Below are 20,325 nucleotides of genomic sequence, written 5' to 3' on the forward strand. Positions count from 1 at the left end.
GTCTGTTATTCATTCATTTTTACTTGTGCCCTATATGCAATTGTCATCTAGTACATCTATATTGTATCTGCCGGCCTGTTTTTGCCGCTGATTCCTTTGTGCCAGTGCTATTTATTAAACATATTTGCACTTTACTCCTTGTCCTCCAGTCTTTGTTTGATGTTCAGAGTGTGCTCAGACAGGTGCCATGCAGTGGCTTTCCTGCTTCTTTTTCATTGTTTGTTCCTCTTGCATATTAAACATAATAAAATTGCAGCCTACCGAACCGCTTTTTATGATTGAATGAATGAAAAAAAACGAGGTGTAGTCCCTCTATCTTTGATAACTGGCAAAAGAAAAGCAGACAGCTGAAGGCTGATATCCATTATCCTAGGTCACTTCTCTGTGTCCACGTCTTGCACCTAACAGTGAGCAAGAGACAGTGTGTTGCTTTTATTTCTTTCTTTTCATCTTTCAGGTTTGCATTAGTGGACTATGTTGTAATCCCTGGACTACAGCGGACCATTAAGGCTACTTTCACACATCCGGTTTGAGCACTGCGGCTCAATCCGGCTGTGAAACCTATGCAACGGAAGCGGCGAAAACACCGCATCCTTTGCATACGTTTTTACATGCGGCCCATCCGTTTTTTTCCGGTTGCGTCACGCTACTGAGCATGCGCAGTGGAAGAAACCGCATGCGGCGGCCAGATGCGTTTTTTGCCGCATCGCGCCGCATCCAGCGTCAATAGGTATGCATTGAAAAATGCGCCGCAGCGTCCGGATGCAGCGCGATGCGTTTTTTTTTTTGCCGGAGCAAAAAACGTGCCAGGGAACGTTCCATCACGGCATCGGCTAAATCTGCCGGACGGAACGCAAGCCCATACGGCACAATGCGGCGCCAATGCAAGTCAATGCTGGAAAAAACGAAACCGGCAAAAAAAAACGGTTTCGTTTTTTCAGCAGAGCGCCGGATTGTGCCGCACTGCTACAGGTGGATGTGTGAAAGTAGCCTAAGGTTGTGTGCGCATGTGTGCATTTTTCATGCGTTTACACTGCTCTTTGCACTGCAGCGTAAACGTATGCGTTCTGCGTCCCCAGCAAAGTCTATGTGACATGTGCAAATTCCATCCGCACGTTGCGTTTTAGAACACAGTGTTTTGCATGCTGAAATTTTTTGCCAAAACGCTGCGTTCTAGTAAGCAACATGTCACTTCTTTTGTGCCTTTTGGATGCTTTTCCCACTCTGTCTATGGCAGAGCAAGCATCCAGAACGCATGAATTCAGCATTCACAATGCTTTCAAAACTCAGCTTTTCAGCTGCGTTTTGAAACGCACATACAGTGACAAAACACTGCGGAATATTTGACAGCCAGAACGCAACGTGCGCACATACCCTAATACTCTCATTAATAGCAGCCAAGGCTGTAAGTGCGGGAATTTCTGCACGTGATGCTCATACTTAATACTGAATATCAACAGGTTTTGAAAATTTTGCTTCCATTTTTCATCGTTTGCATATCAATAATAGCCTCGCCACTCTGCCAATCCCTTCACTGGCTTCCCATCGCCCAACGACTCCAGTTCAAAACATTAACCATGACATACAAAGCCATGCACAACCTGTCTCCTCCCTACATCTGTGACCTAGTCTCCCAGTACTTACCTGCACGCAACCTCAGATCCTCACAAGATCTCCTTCTCTGCTCCTCTCTTATCTCCTCTTCCCACAATCGCGTACAAGAAATCCCGTGCATCCCCCATACTCTGGAACGCTCTATCTCACCATATCAGACTCTCCCCTACCGTGGAAAGCTTCAAGAGGAACCTCAAGACCCACGTCTTCCAACAAGCCTACAACCTACAATAGCCCTCAGTCCAGTACACCACTGCACAACCAGCTCTGTCCTCACCTATTGTACCATCACCCATTCCCTGTAGACTGTGAGCCCTCGCGGGCAGGGTCCTCTCTCCTCCTATACCAGTCTGTTTTGTACTGTTAATGATTGTTGTACGTATACCCTCTTTCACTTGTAAAACGCCATGGAATAAATGGCGCTATAATAATAAATAATAATAATATGTCTATCCAGTCTGTGATTTCTATTATTCCAAGACTTTATCTTTTTGGTGTTGTAATTCCAAAATTGAGTGTATATTATGCTTGGATCAATGGCATGGTGTTTCTGGTTTGAGTAATGACATTGATTCCTTAAGCTTTTCCATGCCACTTCTTGTGCCCTAAAAACTTTCAATGAGTTGAAACAAGGTTAGACTTGTAAATACTCATTGTCACACGGCTTTTATTTTAGTTTTCAAGTTGGTAACTTCTTCATACAAATCATTTATTTAATTCCAGCTCTAAAATTCTAAAGATAACACAAATGTCTTTTAGTATAAAAAGAGAAGGGCTGCACACCGGTGACAGTGCAAGGGGAATAAATGCAAAGCAGAAACTGCTGTGTGAATACTGGCATGATAAATACAATAGCTATATGTGAGAATGAAAATATGACAATGGAATCTGCATTACTGCCATGAGCTTTAAGAATAAGGAGAAATTTAGCTATTGAATTGATCAATGCAACAGAGCCCCAACACCTCGTCACGGTATTCTCTTACATTGGGGTCCCTAGATAGATAGATAATGTGTGTCCTCTCATGCAGTTAATAAAAAAACTTACAGTGTGTGGGAAGCTGAGACCCAGGCTATATATGTATAATGTGGACCGGCAATAGGTGTGGTGGGGCCGGGTTCATGAACGAAAGACTAAAGCGGCTTTACACGCAACGACATCGCTAACGAGATGAGATAACATCCGGCCTCGTTAGCGGCGTCGTTTCGCGTAAAATGCACGAACAACCGTTAAACGATCAAAATTACTCACCTGATCGTTGACCGGTCGTTCTAATCCCGATTATCGTTGCTGTTGCAGGACGCAGGTTGTTCGTCGTTCCTGCGGCAGCACACATCGTTACATGTGACACCGCAGGAACAAGAAACTACATCATACCTGTGGCCGGCGGCAATGAGGAAGGAAGGAGGTTGGCGAGATGTTACGGCCGCTCATCTCTGCTTCTATTGGGCGGCCGCTTAGTGATGCCGCTGTGACGCCGAACGAACCTCTCCCTGAGAAAGAAGAGATTGTTCAGCGGCCACAGCAACGTCACTAGGCAGGTAAGTATGTGTGACGGGTCCGAGCGATGTTGTGTGCCACGGGCAGCGATTTGCCCGTTACGCACAACCGACGGGGGCGGGTGCTTTGTGTAAAGCCCGCTTAAGGTCCTTTAGGTCATGGATGAAACCAACCAAAAATTCTCCGTCCCTCATCCTTAAAACTAAGGTAATAAAATTGCAAGGTAACTTTTTTTGTTTTGAGACCGATCATTTCCGACACATCCATAAAGGACTATAACGTCAGCCGCAAGTATCAACAATGTGTAAAATGTATAACTTTTATTTCAAATAATACCTAAATTCACCAAGTTAATTGCCTGGTCACGTTAACACTGACATCACCACATACACTAACGAGATAAGTGCACAGCAAAGTACATTCATATATTAAAATAAAAGAAGGCCGAAAGGTCTGAAGGTTCATCGGGGCCGTCATAATTTCTGTACTAAACACTAGGTCACCTGAACGCAGCAATAACAAGTTGGTAAAGTCAAAAAGTGCTATAATACAGACATGTACAACTCAGGTAAGCATGTGCATTTAGAAATCTGGATCCATGTAACTGCCTTACACCTACACTGGAGATCAAAATTAGAGAACAATGTATGATCACTTGCTTTTTTCAGAAATAATGTAATCTACATTGATGAACATGTGAAGGTTTTATGTAAGGGCTGCACCATGTCACTAGAACATGGTTTTAAATAAGATCCAAAGTTTATCAACATAAACCCTTTATTTTGCCCAAAACGTGAAGATCATAATTAGAGAACAGCAATAACTGTAACACAGAGAAAGATTATAAGTAAATTTTCTGAAGGCAACAACAGTCACCAATCAGTAGGACGTGCACCGGCTGTCGCTGGGAATGACTTCAGCACATCTGCGGCCACAGGACATCACTAGTCTCTCACACTGCTTTGGTGGGATTTTGGTTCACTCTTCTTCCAGTGCAGTGGTTTCCCAAACTCCAGTCCTCATGGCCCCCAACAGGTCATGTTTTCAGGATTTCCTTAATATAGCACAGGTGATACCCTGATAATGATTTCATCACCTGTTCAATAGTAAGGAAATCCTGAAAACATGACCTGTCGGGGGCCATGAGGACTGGAGTTTGAGAAACCCTGGTCCAGTGTCTTCCGCCGTTCTTTGACTGTTGTGGGTTTCTTGGCCATAAGTCTGTCACTAAGGATTTTCCAGAGGTTTTCTATTGGGTTTAGATCAAAACTCTGGGTGGCCATTTTATTGTTTCAATGTTTTTTTGTTTCAAGGAACCGCTTTACCCATTTTGCTGTGTGATAGGGGGCATTGTACTGCATGAAAATTGCTGGCTGATTGGGTAATGAACACAAGTAAGGAACCACGTGTTGTGAACCCAGGTCCAACTCCTACTGCAGAAAACATTTGCCAAACCATGACTGCAGTGTTGAAACGATTACCCATGGAGAGTCTCCGCATTATCCTGTCCTCTCTTGCATTTGTCTTTCGAGGGTGACCAGCCTTCTTGGGGAACGTGAAAGACTTTGTGATGTTGTAAAGATGGAATATTCTCGAAACCACAGACTTGGAAAGACCAACTTCACTTGCTATGACTGATAAGGTCACCCCTTTGGCTTTCATCTGGACAACCTGCTGCCGGAGGGTTTCAGTCACTTTGGAACAACACACCATTTTAGCAGAGTCAGTACAAAAGTTAGACTACCAGTTAAATAGGGTTTATCAAATAACTAAGGAAATTAGCAGCAGGTGCCAGACTAACACCAATGACTTGCAGGTATCTGAAAGTGTTCTCTAATTTTGATCCGTGTTCTTTTTCATTTATCTCATTTACATTTTTATTAAGTGCTTTACAATAAATTCAATATATAAAATAACCTCAAAATCCTGCGAGTTTCCTCATCTTAGGATATAATCACATAGGACGACACAATGACCGCAACATTTAGGAAATTGTATATTGTTCTCTGATTTTGATCTCCAGTGTACATTTAACATCATTTGCAAGCCACCATAATGTAAATAAATATTTAAAGTTGATCTGTTGAAAAAAACGTTGCTAGTTGTCAATTTTTGATATATGGCATAAAAAAATATCTGTAATCTCCTCCTTGAAGTACAATATATTTAGGTCTACTCCAAATTCACAGTGGCTGTCTCTGACCCTCTGAGGTCTATAATAAGAGCTGGTTGATCACCTCTCCGGTGGATTCTTTGATGTTTTATCAGTGTCGAACAATCTGTAAAACTTCTCCCACAATCTTTACAAGTGTATGGCTTCTCCCCAGTGTGAATCCTTTGATGTTTCACCAACGTGGAACTATCTGAAAAGCACTTTTCACAGACCTTGCAAGAATATGGCCTCTCACCGGTGTGAATTCTTTGGTGTTTGATTAAGGTGGAGTTATCTATAAAGCTTTTTCCGCAGTAATTACACACGTAAGGCCTCTCACCTGTATGGATTCTCTGATGTTTGACTAAGGTTGAGCTATCTGTGAAGCTTTTGTCACATTCTGTACATGAAAAAGGTTTCTCTCCGGAGTGGAAGCGTTGATGAACAATGAGGTGGGAGTTACAAGAGAAGCATTTCCCACATACTGTGCATGTGTATGGTTTCTCGCCTGTATGGGTCCTCTGATGGTTCACTAGTGTCGACCTGGCAGCAAAGTTTCTCCCACACAGAATGCAGGCAAAGGGTTTTTCACCTGTGTGAGTCCTCTGGTGTTTCACTAAGGATGAGCTATCAATGAAACTTTTTCCACATTGTGAGCAAGCAAATGGTTTGTCCCCAGTATGCGTCCTCTGGTGTTTCACCATAGCAGATTTTTTTGTATATCTATTTCCACAAGTCATGCATACAAATGGTTTCTCTCCAGTGTGTACTCGTTGGTGTATCACAAGCGTTGAGCTATCAGTAAAGCTCTTTCCACATTCCTGGCAAACAAATGGCCGTTCTCCAGTGTGAGCTCTCTGGTGCACAATAAGATGAGAGTTACAAGAATATGTCTTTCCACACTCTTTACATGCATAGGGCTTCTCTCCAGTGTGACTTCTACGATGGACTACTAAGGTGGAGTTTTCGGTGAACCTCTTCCCACATTCGGTGCACTCAAATGACTTTTCCCCTGTGTGGATCCTTTGATGTTTAACCAAATTTGACCGGTCTGTAAAACTTTTCCCACACTCGATGCAAGTAAATGACTTTTCACGGGTGTGAATTCTATGGTGCTTTACTAAATTTGACCGATCAGTAAAACATTTCCCGCAAACTGTGCACGAGAAAGGCTTCTCTCCCGTGTGAATTCTCTCATGTTTCACAAGGGAAGGCCGGTCCGTGAAACATTTTTCACAATACGAACAAGAATACGGTCTTACACCCGCATGAATTCTTTGGTGAATGACAAGGTGCGAGTTATAGGAGAAAGTCTTTCCGCAAACTGTGCAAGCATGGGATTTTTGACCCCTATGAGTCTTTTGGTGCTTCACAAAAAGTGCACTGTCTGTAAAACTCTTCCCACAATCTATACAAAGGTATGTGGTCATTTCCAGCACATCTCCAGTTTGGGGATCTATGGAGTTGAAAATGTTGTAGCAGTTGTCTACCATTCTGGTGTAAGTCATGTCAGGGTGGGCTTGAATGTTGCTAACATACTTTTCCGCTGGCCTCTTGTCTGCTTCTTGATTTGACGTGGCGCATGGTTTTCGCAGTTTACTTATCATTACTATTTCTGTATAAAACAAAAGCAGAAAACCATAAAGCTGAAATTTCTAATATCATAAAAACCCACAAAGTAGGTGATTCCCAAGCACACGTCAGGCGACACATCCACAAAATGATGTGACACGTACACATACATTTACCTTTACTGGAGTCATCATCATCAGATCCTGTAGTGTTTAGTCTTTCACTCCTGGATGAGCTTTCAGCTTCATAATACATTGTGGAAATCTAGGGATAAAAAGAGTTGTGTGATTACAAAGACCCATCAACCAATACCTCTGGGTTTATGTGCAGGAACCAGACAGGAGTTGTCTAAATGGTACATATTAGTTAAAGGTCAATCACTGTCATTCTTTAGACATTTCTGTCAGTCTGTGGAAACACAACAAAATGAATGAATGGAGGTCTGATAGTTTATTAACACACTGCAGACCAAACCCCTAGAGTGGTCTTATAATTTAGGCAGTTACGTTGTCTAAGGTCAGATAATTCAGGGACTTAGTCTCGTAGCTGATAATTTAGGGGCCTAGTTCGTGGTCTCATATACTATGAGCATGGGCTGGAGTCTGATAATGTATGGTCTCTGATTAGTTACTTTAGGAGCCTGGGCTCAGTTCTGATCATTTTAAGGCCTGGTATGGAGTGTGGTGTTTAATAATTTAGGCATTTGGTCTGAGGTGAGACCATTTAGAAACTTGGCATTGGGACTGATAGTTTAAAACAAGGCGTCAAACTCATTTTCACCAAGGGCCACATCAGCATTATGGTTGCCTTTAAAGGGTCACTTGTAATTGTAAGGGCTCATGCAGATCTCCATACAACAAGGTGCAAGCATGGACTGCAATGCACAAACTGGCCAGTGGCTATGAGAGCTCTCCCTGGGTAGAAGGGCTGTACGAGAGCCATCCCTGGGTAGAAGGGCTGTACTAGAGCCGTCCCTGGGTAGAAGGGCTGTGCGAGAGCCGTCCCTGGGTAGAAGGGCTGTGCGAGAGCCGTCCCTGGGTAGAAGGGCTGTGCGAGAGCCGTCCCTGGGTAGAAGGGCTGTGCGAGAGCCGTCCCTGGGTAGAAGGGCTGTGCGAGAGCCGTCCCTGGGTAGAAGGGCTGTGCGAGAGCCGTCCCTGGGTAGAAGGGCTGTGCGAGAGCCGTCCCTGGGTAGAAGGGCTGTGCGAGAGCCGTCCCTGGGTAGAAGGGCTGTGCGAGAGCCGTCCCTGGGTAGAAGGGCTGTGCGAGAGCCGTCCCTGGGTAGAAGGGATGTGCGAGAGCCGTCCCTGGGTAGAAGGGCTGTGCGAGAGCCGTCCCTGGGTAGAAGGGCTGTGCGAGAGCCGTCCCTGGGTAGAAGGGCTGTGCGAGAGCCGTCCCTGGGTAGAAGGGCTGTGCGAGAGCCGTCCCTGGGTAGAAGGGCTGTGCGAGAGCCGTCCCTGGGTAGAAGGGCTGTGCGAGAGCCGTCCCTGGGTAGAAGGGCTGTGCGAGAGCCGTCCCTGGGTAGAAGGGCTGTGCGAGAGCCGTCCCTGGGTAGAAGGGCTGTGCGAGAGCCGTCCCTGGGTAGAAGGGCTGTGCGAGAGCCGTCCCTGGGTAGAAGGGCTGTGCGAGAGCCGTCCCTGGGTAGAAGGGCTGTGCGAGAGCCGTCCCTGGGTAGAAGGGCTGTGCGAGAGCCGTCACTGGGTAGAAGGGCTGTGCGAGAGCCGTCCCTGGGTAGAAGGGCTGTGCGAGAGCCGTCCCTGGGTAGAAGGGCTGTGCGAGAGCCGTCCCTGGGTAGAAGGGCTGTGCGAGAGCCGTCCCTGGGTAGAAGGGCTGTGCGAGAGCCGTCCCTGGGTAGAAGGGCTGTGCGAGAGCCGTCCCTGGGTAGAAGGGCTGTGCGAGAGCCGTCCCTGGGTAGAAGGGCTGTGCGAGAGCCGTCCCTGGGTAGAAGGGCTGTGCGAGGCCGTCCCTTGGTAGTAGGGCTGTACGAGAGCCATCCCTGGGTAGAAGGGCTGTGCGAGAGCTGTCCCTGGGTAGTATGGCTGTACGAGAGCTGTCCCTGGGTAGTATGGCTGTACGAGAGCTGTCCCTGGGTAGAAGGGCTGTACGAGAGCTGTGCCTTGGTAGTAGGGCTGTACGAGAGCTGTCCCTTGGTAGTAGGGCTGTACGAGAGCTGTCCCTTGGTAGTAGGGCTGTACGAGAGCTGTCCCTGGGTAGAAGGGCTGTACGAGAGCTGTCCCTGGGTAGAAGGGCTGTACGAGAGCTGTCCCTGGGTAGAAGGGCTGTGCGAGAGCTGTCCCTCAGTAGTAGGTATGTCCCCATTCTAGTATATATGTCTCCATCCTGGTGTACTTTTATATCACAAAAGTGAGTACACCCCTCACATTTTTTTAAAATATTTTATTCTATCTTTTCATGGCACTTTGATGCAATATACAGCAGTCAATCTGCAGCTTGTATAACAGTGTAAATTTGGTGCCCTCTAAATAACTGAACACAGCCATTAATGTCTAAACTGCTGGCAACAAAAGTGAGTACACCCCTAAGTAACAATGACCAAATTGTTCACGGTGTTAATATTTTGTGTGACAATTATTTTCAAGCACTACCTTAACTCTCTTAGGCATGGAGGTCACTAGAGTTTCACAGGAGCCACTGGATCCTGTTCCACTCTCCATGATCACATCACGAAGCTGGTGGATGTTAGACACCTTGTTATTTCCAGTTGAGGAGGCCCCACAGATGCTCAATAGGGTTTAGATCTGGAGACGCTTGGCCTGTTCAATGCCTTTATCCTCAGTTTCTTTAGCAAGGCTGTGGTCATCTTGGAGGTGTTTGGGGTTGTTATGTTGGAAAACAAAGGAAGGGCTCCTGCTCTGGTCCACTATGTCACAGTACATGTTGGCATTCATGGTTCCATCAATGAACTGTAGCCCCCCACAGCCGGCAGCACTCACGCAGACCCAAACCATGAATCTCCCACCACCATGCCTGACTGTAGGCAGAACACACATTTCTTTGTACTCCTCACCTGGTTGCCACCACACACTTGATACCATCTGAACCAAATAATTTTATCTTGGTCTCATCAGACCACAGGACGGTTCCAGTATTTCATATCCTTAGTCTGCTTGTCTTCGGCAAACTGACAGCCAACTTTCTTGGGCATCAACTTGAAAAGAGTCTTCCATCTGGGATAACAGCCATGCATACCAATTTGATGCAATATACAGCATGTGGTCTAAGCACTGACAGGCAAATACCCCCACCCCATAACCTCTGCACCAATGCTGGCAGCACTCATACATCTATATGAAAAGACGACCTCTAGATATGACGCTGAGCACGTGAACTCAACTTCCTTGGTCGACTATGGTGAGACCTGTTCTGAGTGGAACCTGTCTTGTTAAACCTCTGTATGGTCTTGGCCACAACGCTGCAGCTTAGTTTCAGGGTGCTGTAAATCTACTTATAGCCGCGACCATCTTTAAGTAGCGCAACAATTCTTTTTTACAGCTCCTCAGAGAATTCTTTGCCATGAGGAGCCATGTTGAACTTCCAGTGACCAATATGAGAGAGAGTGTGTGAGCGATAATACCGAATGTAACACACCTGCCCCCCATTCACACCTGACACCTTGTAACACTAATGAGTCACATGACATTGGGGGAGGGAAAATGGCTAATTGGGCGCAATTTGGCCATTTTCACATAGGGGTGTACTCACTTTTGTTGCAAGAGGTTTAGACACTAATGGCTGTGTGTGGGGTGACTTAGAGGGCACCAAATTTACCCAAGCTGCACACTGACAACTGTACATTGTATCAAAGGGTCAGCTCTTCAGTGTTGTCCCAAGAAAAGATAGAATAAAACATCTACAGAAATGTGAGGGGTGTACTTGTAGCACCCATGGGGCAAGGGGTTAAGTTTACTCGTCGCCGGTCTCGGTGATGTCACGGTTGCATGCCATTCATAGGCAGTGCTGGCTCCCCCCTCTCTATATGGATGTCACGGGTGGCCCGGTTTCGTGGACCTGAGGTGTACAATAAAGAAGGGGGAAGGGTGAGGATGATTTGTCTCGTGACGCCACCTGCGGTATGCAGCCAGGGGTTACCCGCCGCTGTCGTTTTCCTCCGGGGCGGATGGTTGTAGCAGCTAAGATGTTTCTGCTCCTCACCGGTGGAGCGGGCCCTGGGGAGGGTGATGGGGTGCTAGTCTATGGTGTTGTACACTGGGGAGCGGGGTTGAGGACGCCGACAGTAACTTGATGACACAGGCTGGCAGTTTCCTTCACATTTTACTGATCAGTTGTTATGGTCCCAGGTTACAGTGGTCCGGTCAGTCCCTTCTCTGCCAAGTACGTTGGAGGCCTTCCTTAGTGCACTCTGACTGTGGGTCGCTGTAGCCTGGAGCAGCACAGCGGCCCTCTTCCTAGGTGCAGTTTGCCTTGTCCCTTGTGGCGGGCATGTAGAGCCCGCCGGTACTCCTGCGGCCCCGGGATCGATTATGCTACTGCGCCTTGGGAGTCTCTGTTGGGCCAGGCGGTGTGGAACCTCCTGTCCTCCCTGTTTACTGCTGGGCCGTTAGCACCCGACAGTCGAGGACCCCGGTGTCCTGATTCAGAGCTTGGTCCCGGAAAGCATGAGACAGGTCTCTAACAGTGACCGTTCTCTTTCTCTGCTACCAGAGTTCTGAGATTTCTCTTCCTGTTCCTCTCTAACCCCAGCCCAGAATGCACAGGGAAGCTCAAACAGGACTTGAGCTCCCCCTTCTGGCCTACGGTAGATTAGGAAGTGTTGTATGTGTGATTGTACCTGGCATAGAGGTCTCCCCGCTGCTTCCAGGCATAGCATTGCCCTCCGGTGAGGAGAACAACGCCACTGTGGCTAGCATGACCACTGGGGTGCTACATACTTTCGTGATATACTGTATATGTCTAGTATATATGTCCCCATGCTGTTGTGTATAACTGTCGCGGGCGGAGGAGGGGACGCCGCGCTCTCCCTCTGCTCGGGTCCGGCGGGCACTGCGGCCTGCTGCTGCCGCTGCTCGGTGGCTCGAGCGATGGGCCGGATCCCGGGGACTCGAGCGGCGCTCCTCGCCCGTGAGTGAAAGGGGGTTTGTTTTGGGTGTGGGGATTGTTTATTGTCCGTGACGCCACCCACGGTTGTGGTGATTTGTTGGCACCACCGCTGCTCTGTATGGGGATCCCGGGAAGGATGGTATGGAGCAGCCAGTTGTTGTGTTGCCCCTCCGTGGGTAGAGGTTGATGATCCCGGGGCCCAGTGATGAGTTGGGAGATGCAGGGCTTGGTGGGCGCAGGGACGCGGGGGCAGCGTTGTGCCTTGCGGCACTGTGGTACTCACTCAGCCTGAGACGATGACACAGTTCTCGGTAAAACACACGGCTGGAAAGACGGTTCCCACGGACGGCTGCACTTGCTTTCCCCAGTAGGTGACGGTGATGTCCCTTTTCCTGCACCTGATGTTTCTGTGTTGGTAGCGATGGGTTCCCACCGGCAACCCGCTCCCCGGCTTGGATATGGGCCGGAGGAGCCCTACTTTGCCCGCAGGCGCTGGCCCTGAGAAACTGGTGCCCTGGCGGTGGCGGTGTCTCTGTGTAACGGTTGGACTGTTGCCTTCAATCGGGACTTGGTTGTTTGGAGACAGACGTCCCCTTTACTGACGGATTTGGCAAATTTACGGCGACTCCTAGCCTTGCCGGGGTCCGAGAGGCCCCTGCCCTGGTGCTGACTGTTCTTCGTATACTGCTCCAGACCGCCGGGCCACTACCCGTCCGCGGTCCTTTCAGCAACCTCCGAGCAGTCCCCCTCCAGACAATCACTGCCGTCTGCTGACCTTGCTGACTCTGTCCTGCACACAGCCGGACCAACTTCAGGCTTTACTACTCTCACTTTTACTCCTTTTCTGTTACTTCAGCTTTTCTCTTTAGCTCCACTACTACTTCCTTCTACTTTCACTCCCCTAACTGTTCTCTTCTGGTTCCAACTCTATCTGCCTGGTTCCTCCCACCTCCAGGGCTGTGAACTCCTCGGTGGGCGGAGTCAACCGCCTGGCCCACCCCCTGGTGTGAACATCAGCCCCTGGAGGAAGGCAACAAGGATTTTGGTAGCCTTGGTGTTCCTAACTGGGGTGTAGGGTGTGGTGGTGTGATGACCCGTGACCCCTGGCTTGCCCAGGGCGTCACATAACCCTATCTTGATATAGGGCACAAGTGGGGTGATAGAGATGAGGGAGGTGATGTAGGGCGGTGTGGAACCGTGGAGAGCTTTGTGAGTGAGAGTGATAAGTTTATATTGGACTCTGTAGCGAATGGAAACCAGTGCAATGGCTGGCACAGGATGGAGGCATCGGTGTAGTGGTTGGAGGATGATAATTTAGGGTTTGGGTCTAATAATTTAGGAGCCTGGTCCGAAGACTGGTAATTAACGCGTGTGGTCGAGGGTCTGATGAATGAATGCTCCTTCTCCAGGGGTGGCGCATTAAAAATGTTTACTTTGGGGCCCAGTCTCTTGGCTGCTGAGGAGAGGAACATAACGGAGACTCAGAAAATAGATTATTCTTTTATTTCTGGGGAGGTGCTAATTTTGTGCCACATTTAATTTCATGTGCCCCCCAAAATGACTTATGCCGCATACAGGACACAGGGAAGGCTTTCCCATATTCTCTGATATCAGTCCCTTGTGGCTCTCATTATTTCTGCTGGATGTCACTGAATAGAATAAGTTCCCTCAGACCTGCAATACCTCTCTGTGATCAGCAGGGGGCGTCTCACACACAAGAGGGCGCCCTGACAGACATGAGCAGGGACAGCAAGGGGCGCTGTACAGAGATGGGCTTGCAGCCACATTTGGGGGTCTGCTTTCCACCCCTGGCTCATGCACTCGTCCTGGTTTGTGCAGATCTATGTTGTTTGCTGTAATTCTGACATGCAGCATGGAGTAATAAGGCTGCTCTGTGCTCAGAGCTGCACGCACCGCAGCTGAATTAACCCCCGGCGTCATCACCAGCGTAAATCCCTTACCTGGTGCAGCCCGCAGCCTTTGTGTGGGAAGGGGAAAGGGCTGTGGCTGGATTTCAGGCTTTTGATTGGCTTTTGCGTCTTGTGACGTAAGCAGGGAGGACACACCCACATTCTGTAGTTCTGTAAACTGCCATTCTCATTGGTCAATACCGCCGGTGGGACTTTAATTCCCATCATGCTCTAGGATCTTTTAAACGCCCCCTACCTTACGTCACTTCTGTTTTTTGACACCTTATGGGAATTGTAGTTTTTGTGTAATACGAGTGAATTGCGCTGAAGGCTAACTGGACTACAATTCCCAGATGTCTTCTTAAACAGGGACCGGCGAGTATAATCTGTTATGGAAGTTGTAGTTCTCATTTCGTCCATAATCCTGGCCTTCTCATGGGGATTTTATCTGTAGGAACCTGCACAAATTCAGTCATGGACTCAGTGTGAATATCCTGCGTTGTGCGGTGCTTGCTGGGTAATATGGTTGTAGCAGGACTACAAGTCCCAGAAATCAAGATTAGAAGTGCAACTGGGAAACGGGCAGCAGGTAATGTGTGTGCAGATGTGTCATGGTCTTACTGTGTCCCCTGTGATGGCCACATGTCTGTGCAGTGCTCGTGTGTCACCTATATAGATGGGAGAGACACAGGCGCCTCTGCAGACAGCCCCTGCTGACAGTCTCCGCAGACGGGCCCTGCTGACAGTCTCCGCAGACGGGCCCTGCTGACAGTCTCCGCAGACGGGCCCTGCTGACAGTCTCCGCAGACGGGCCCTGCTGACAGTCTCCGCAGACGGGCCCTGCTGACAGTCTCCGCAGACGGGCCCTGCTGACAGTCTCCGCAGACGGGCCCTGCTGACAGTCTCCGCAGACGGGCCCTGCTGACAGTCTCCGCAGACGGGCCCTGCTGACAGTCTCCGCAGACGGGCCCTGCTGACAGTCTCCGCAGACGGGCCCTGCTGACAGTCTCCGCAGACGGGCCCTGCTGACAGTCTCCGAAACCTGGGGATCAGCAGTGGGTTCTCAGTCAGTTGTAGGAAGCAGAGATCCTGAAAATGTTAGGAATTGTAAGCAAAGTATTATAATCATGATATCAGGATATGAGAATCTGTCCTGCGATTATCATGTACAGTCATGGCCAAAAGTTTTGAGAATGACACCAAAATTATATTTTCACATGATCTGTTGCCCTCTGGTTTTTAATTCTGTTTGTCTGATGTTTACTTCACATACAGAAATATAATTGCAATCATATTATGAGACCAAAAGGTTATATTGACAGTTAGAATGAGTTAATGCAGCAAGTCAGTATTTGCAGTGTTGACCCTTCTTCTTCAGGACCTCTGCAATTCTCCCTGGCATGCTCTCAATCAACTTCTGGACCAAACCCTGACTGATAGCTGTCCATTCTTGCATAAGCAATGCTTGCATTTTGCCAGAATTTGTTGGGGTTTTTTGTCCACCCGTCTCTTGATGATTGCCCACAAGTTCTCAATGGGATTAAGATCTGGGGAGTTTCCAGGCCATGGACCCAAAATCTCTGTTTTGTTCCATGAGCCATTTAGTGATCACCTTTGCTTTATGGCAAGGTGCTCCATCATGCTGGAAAAGGCATTGTTGGGCGCCAAACTGCTCTTGGACAGTTGGGAGAAGTTGCTCTTGGAGGACATTCTGGTACCATTCTTTATTCATGGCTGTGTTTTTAGGCAAGACTGTGAGTGGTGCGATTCCCTTGGCTGAGAAGCAACCCCACACATGAATCGTTTCAGGATGCTTAACAGTTGGCATGAGACAAGACTGGTGGTATAGCTCACCTCTTCTTCTCCTAATAAGCTGTTTTCCAGATGTCCCAAACAATCGAAAAGGGGATTCATCTGAGAAAATGACTTTACCCCAGTCCTCAGCAGTCCACTCCCTGTACCTTTTGCAGAATATCAGTCGGTCCCTGATGTTTTTTCTGGAGAGAAGTGGCTTCTTTGCTGCCCTCCTTGAAACCAGGCCTTGCTCAAAGAGTCTCCGCCTCACAGTGCGTGCAGAAGCCCTCACACCAGCCTGCTGCCATTGCTGAGCTAGCTCGGCACTGCTGGTAGTCCGATCCCGCAGCTGAAACAGTTTTAAGATACGGTCCTGGCATTTGCTGGTCCTTCTTGGGCGCCCTGGAGCCTTTTTGGAAACAATGGAAGCTCTCTCCTTGAAGTTCTTGATGATGCGATAGATTGTTGACTGAGGTGCAATCTTTGTAGCTGCCATACTCTTCCCTGTTAGGCCATTTTTGTGCAGAGCAATGATGGCTGCACGTGTTTCTTTTGAGATAACCATGGTTAACTGAAGAGAAACAATAATACCAAGCACCAGCCTCCTTTTAAAGTGTCCAGTGGTGTCATTCTTACTTAATCATGACTGATTGATCGCCAGCCCTGTCCTCATCAACACCCACACCTGTGTTAATGGAACAATCACTAAAACAATGTTAGCTGCTCCTTTTAAGGCAGGAATGCAATGCTGTTGAAATGTGTTTTGGGGGTTAAAGTTCATTTTCTTAGCCAATATTGACTTTGCAAGTAATTGCTGTTAAGCTGATCACTCTTTATGACATTCTGGAGTATATGCAAATTGCCATTAGAAAAACTTAAGCAGTTGACTTTGTAAAAATTAATATTTGTAGCAAACTTTTGGCCATGACTGTAAAGATGCAATATTCTCAAAATCACAGACTGGGAACGACCAACTTCTCTTCCTATGTCTGATAGGGTTATTCCTTTGGCCTTCATCTGGACAACCTGCTGCTGGAGGGTTTCAGTCAATTTGGAACAGCACGTCATTTTTGCAAAGTTAATGTAAACTGGAAAGTTAGGAGCCAGTTACATAGGGTTTGTCTGATAATGAAGGAAATTAGCAGCAGGTGCCAGATTAACATCAATAACTTGCAGGTACAGTCATATGAAAAAGTTTGGGCACCCCTATTAATGTTAACCTTTTTTCTTTATAACAATTTGAGTTTTTGCTATTTCAGTTTCATATATCTAATAACTGATGGTCTGAGCAGGGCTGTGGAGTCGGTAAGCCAAACCTTCGACTCCGACTCCAACTCCTCAAATTCTCTTGCACCGACTCCGGCTCCGGCTCCGACTCCGACTCCTACATATATTGCTTAGTTAGGTGAAAAATTTATTGTAGTACATGAATATGTGTATGTGAACATCAGACATTTAATAATTTTTATGATACGATAATCAAGATATTTGGATAGAACATAAAATATATTTATTGGAATACAACTTTAGAACACAAAAAACTGTAATAAATTGTAAATATGTAATACACTATGTAATATACAGTAGATTACATATATATCTTGTGTGTGTATATACACTGTGTGTATATATATATATATATATATATATATATATATATATATATTACATATTTACAATTTATTAGTTTTTTGTGTTCTAAAGTTGTATTCCAATAAATATTTTATGTTCTATCCAAATATCTTGATTATTGTATCATAAAAACAATTAAATGTCTGATGTTCACATTGTACTACAATAAATTTTTCACTTAAATATAAGCATTATACTAAATGTTATTATTTAGTAAAATATTCAGCACATTCTGCATTGCACTCCTGTCCCCAATTTATTATATATTTTAGGAGTCGGAGTCGGTGCATTTTATACCGACTCCGACTCCACCAAAATGAGCTCCGACTCCACGACTCCGACTCCGACTCCACAGCCCTGGGTCTGAGTAATATTTCTGGATTGAAATCAGGTTTATTGTACTAACAGAAAATGTGCAATCCACATTTAAACAAAATTTGACCGGTGCAAAAGTATGGGCACCTCAACATAAAAGTGACATTAATATTTTGTAGATCCTCCTTTTGAAAAAATCACAGCCTCTAGTCGCTTCCTGTAGCTTTTAATGAGTTCCTGGATCCTGGATGAAGGTATTTTTGACCATTCCTGTTTTACAAAACACTTCCAGTTCAGTTAAGTTTGATGGTCGCCGAGCATGGACCGCACGCTTCAATCATCCCACAGATGTTCAATGATATTCAGGTCTGGGGACAGGGATGGCCATTCCAGAACATTGTAATTGTTCCTCTACATGAATGCCTGAGTAGATTTGGAGCGGTGTTTTGGATCATTGTCTTGCTGAAATATCCATCCCCTGCGTAACTTCAACTTCGTCACTGATTCTTGCACATTATTGTCAAGAATCTGCTGATACTGAGTTGAATCCATGCGACCCTCAACTTTAACAAGATTGCCGGTGCCGACATTGGCCACACAGCCCCAAAGCATGATGGAACCTCCACCAAATTTTACTGTGGGTAGAAAGTGCTTTTCTTGGAATGCTGTGTTTTTTTGCCTCCATGCATAACGCCTTTTTGTATGACCAAACAACTCAATCTTTGTTTCATCAGTCCACAGGACCTTCTTCCAAAATGTAACTGGCTTGTCCAAATGTGCTTTTGCATACCTCAGGTGACTGTTTGTGACGTGCTTGCAGAAACGGCTTCTATCGCATCACTCTCCCATACAGCTTCTCCTTGTGCAACGTGCGCTGTATTGTTGACCAATGCACATTGACACCATCTGCAGCAAGGTGATGCTGCAGGTCTTTGGAGGTGTCTGTGGATTGTCCTTGACTGTTCTCACCATTTTTCTTCTCTGCCTTTCTGATATTTTTCTTGGCCTGCCACTTCTGGGCTTAACAAGAACTGTACCTGTGTTCTTCTATTTCCTTACTATGTTCCTCACAGTGGAAACTGACAGTTTAAATCTCTGAGACAACTTTTTGTTTCCTTCCCCTGAACAACTATGTTGAATAATCTTTGTTTTCAGATCATTTGAGAGTTGTTTTGAGGAGCCCATGATGCCACTCTTCATATGAGATTCAAATAGGAGAACAACTTGCAAGTGGCCACCTTAAATACCTTTTCTCATGATTGGATACACCGGCCTATGAAGTTCAAAGCTGAATGATGTTACAAAACCAATGTAGTGCTTTAGTAAGTCAGTAAAAAGTAGTTAGGAGTGTTCAAATCAAGAAATTGATAAGGGTGCCCATACTTTTGCATCGGTCAAATTTTGTTTAAATGTGGATTGCACATTTTCTGTTAGTGCAATAAACCTCATTTCAATCCAGAAATATCACTCAGTCCATCAGTTATTAGATATATGAAACTGAAATAGCTGTTGCAAAAAAACCAAATTGTTATAAAGAAAAAAGGTTAACATTAATAGGGGTGCCCAAACTTTTTCATATGACTGTATCTAAAAGTGTTAAATAAATATTCCTGAAGGTCTTTTGCAGTCACACAGTCCATTTTACTTTTTGGTAATTTTTAAACTGTAAAATATATATATAAAAAAATTTCCCTAAAATACAAAGGAAATGTGTCACTTTATGCCTTTTTTTTTTAGAGATCATTTCATCTTCAACGTGCTTAACTGTTCACAATAACAGTAATTTTGACCAGGGGTGCCCAAACTCTTGCACGCCACTGTAAATAGTGCTGGAAGTCTCTGACAGTGACCTTTTAAATTGCACAATTGTTTGAAGCAGTCGTTCTGGTTCTCTTGTCTGCGAGCCTAGCTTCTCTCTGTGGAGAGGTTTCAGTGGCCCTGGAGGAAGCAGCTCTTGTTCTCATGGCTGCCAGCCTTGCTTCCCTTTCTTCAGGTTGCTCATTGAGCCGTAATGCGGCTTTTCTCTTAGGGGTACTTTGCACGCTGCGACATTGCGATGCCGAGCGCGATAGTCCCCGCCCCCGTCGCAGCTGCGATATCCTTGTGATAGCTTCCGTAGCGAACATTATCGCTACGGCAGCTTCACATGGACTCACCTGTCCTGGGACGTCACTCTGGCCGGCGACCCGCCTCCTTATTAAGGGGGCAGGTCGTGCGGCGTCACAGCGACGTCACACGGCAGGCGGCCAATAGGAGCGGAGGGGCGGAGATGAGCGGCATGTAAACATCCCGCCCACATCCTTCCTTCCGCATATCCTACGGAAGCCGCGGTGATGCCGGTAGGAGATGTTCCTCGCTCCTGCGGCAGCACACATCGCTGTGTGTGAAGTCGTAGGAGCGAGGAACAACATCGGACCATCGCGTCAGCGTAATTATGGATTACGCTGACGCTACACCGATGATACGATTACGACGCTTTTGCGCTCGTTAATCGTATCATCGAACTTTTACACACTACAATGTCGCATGCAATGCCGGAAGTACGTCATTTTCAATTTGACCCCACCGACATCGCACCTGCGATGTCGTAGTGTGCAAAGCCCGCCTTAGCGTCTGACGACAATCGTCCAATCATTTTTCTTTTCGTATGGGGCATTATGGCCTGTAATTGACAGTATATAAAACCCCACACAATCAGTATACAGGTAAGGTCATGTGGCTTACATCAGCTTCTACAACAGTGTTGGCTAGGCATCACC

General features: G+C 46.6%; 2 protein-coding genes across 2 annotated transcripts in view; one reads left to right on the top strand and one right to left on the bottom strand.

Moving 5' to 3' along the window:
* Positions 1-3,420: 3,420 nt before the first annotated feature.
* On the bottom strand, positions 3,421-13,919 carry LOC142304218 (uncharacterized). Its single transcript, XM_075346401.1, has 3 exons — positions 13,877-13,919; positions 7,016-7,103; positions 3,421-6,882 (listed from the first exon to the last, which is right to left on the bottom strand). The coding sequence occupies exons 2-3, from the start codon at positions 7,092-7,094 to the stop codon at positions 5,288-5,290; spliced, it is 1,674 nt and encodes a 557-aa protein (XP_075202516.1). The 5' UTR covers positions 7,095-7,103; positions 13,877-13,919; the 3' UTR covers positions 3,421-5,287.
* Positions 13,920-14,216: 297 nt separating this feature from the next.
* Positions 14,217-20,325, top strand: part of LOC142304219 (uncharacterized) — a 53,882-nt gene continuing 47,773 nt past the window's right edge. Inside the window, exon 1 of the mRNA XM_075346402.1 lies at positions 14,217-14,414. The gene's annotated coding sequence lies outside the window, so the exon portion shown is untranslated. The remainder of the gene's footprint in view (positions 14,415-20,325) is intronic.

This window comes from Anomaloglossus baeobatrachus, chromosome 4 (assembly GCF_048569485.1).
Source record: "Anomaloglossus baeobatrachus isolate aAnoBae1 chromosome 4, aAnoBae1.hap1, whole genome shotgun sequence".
Classification (NCBI taxonomy): Eukaryota; Metazoa; Chordata; class Amphibia; order Anura; family Aromobatidae; genus Anomaloglossus; species Anomaloglossus baeobatrachus.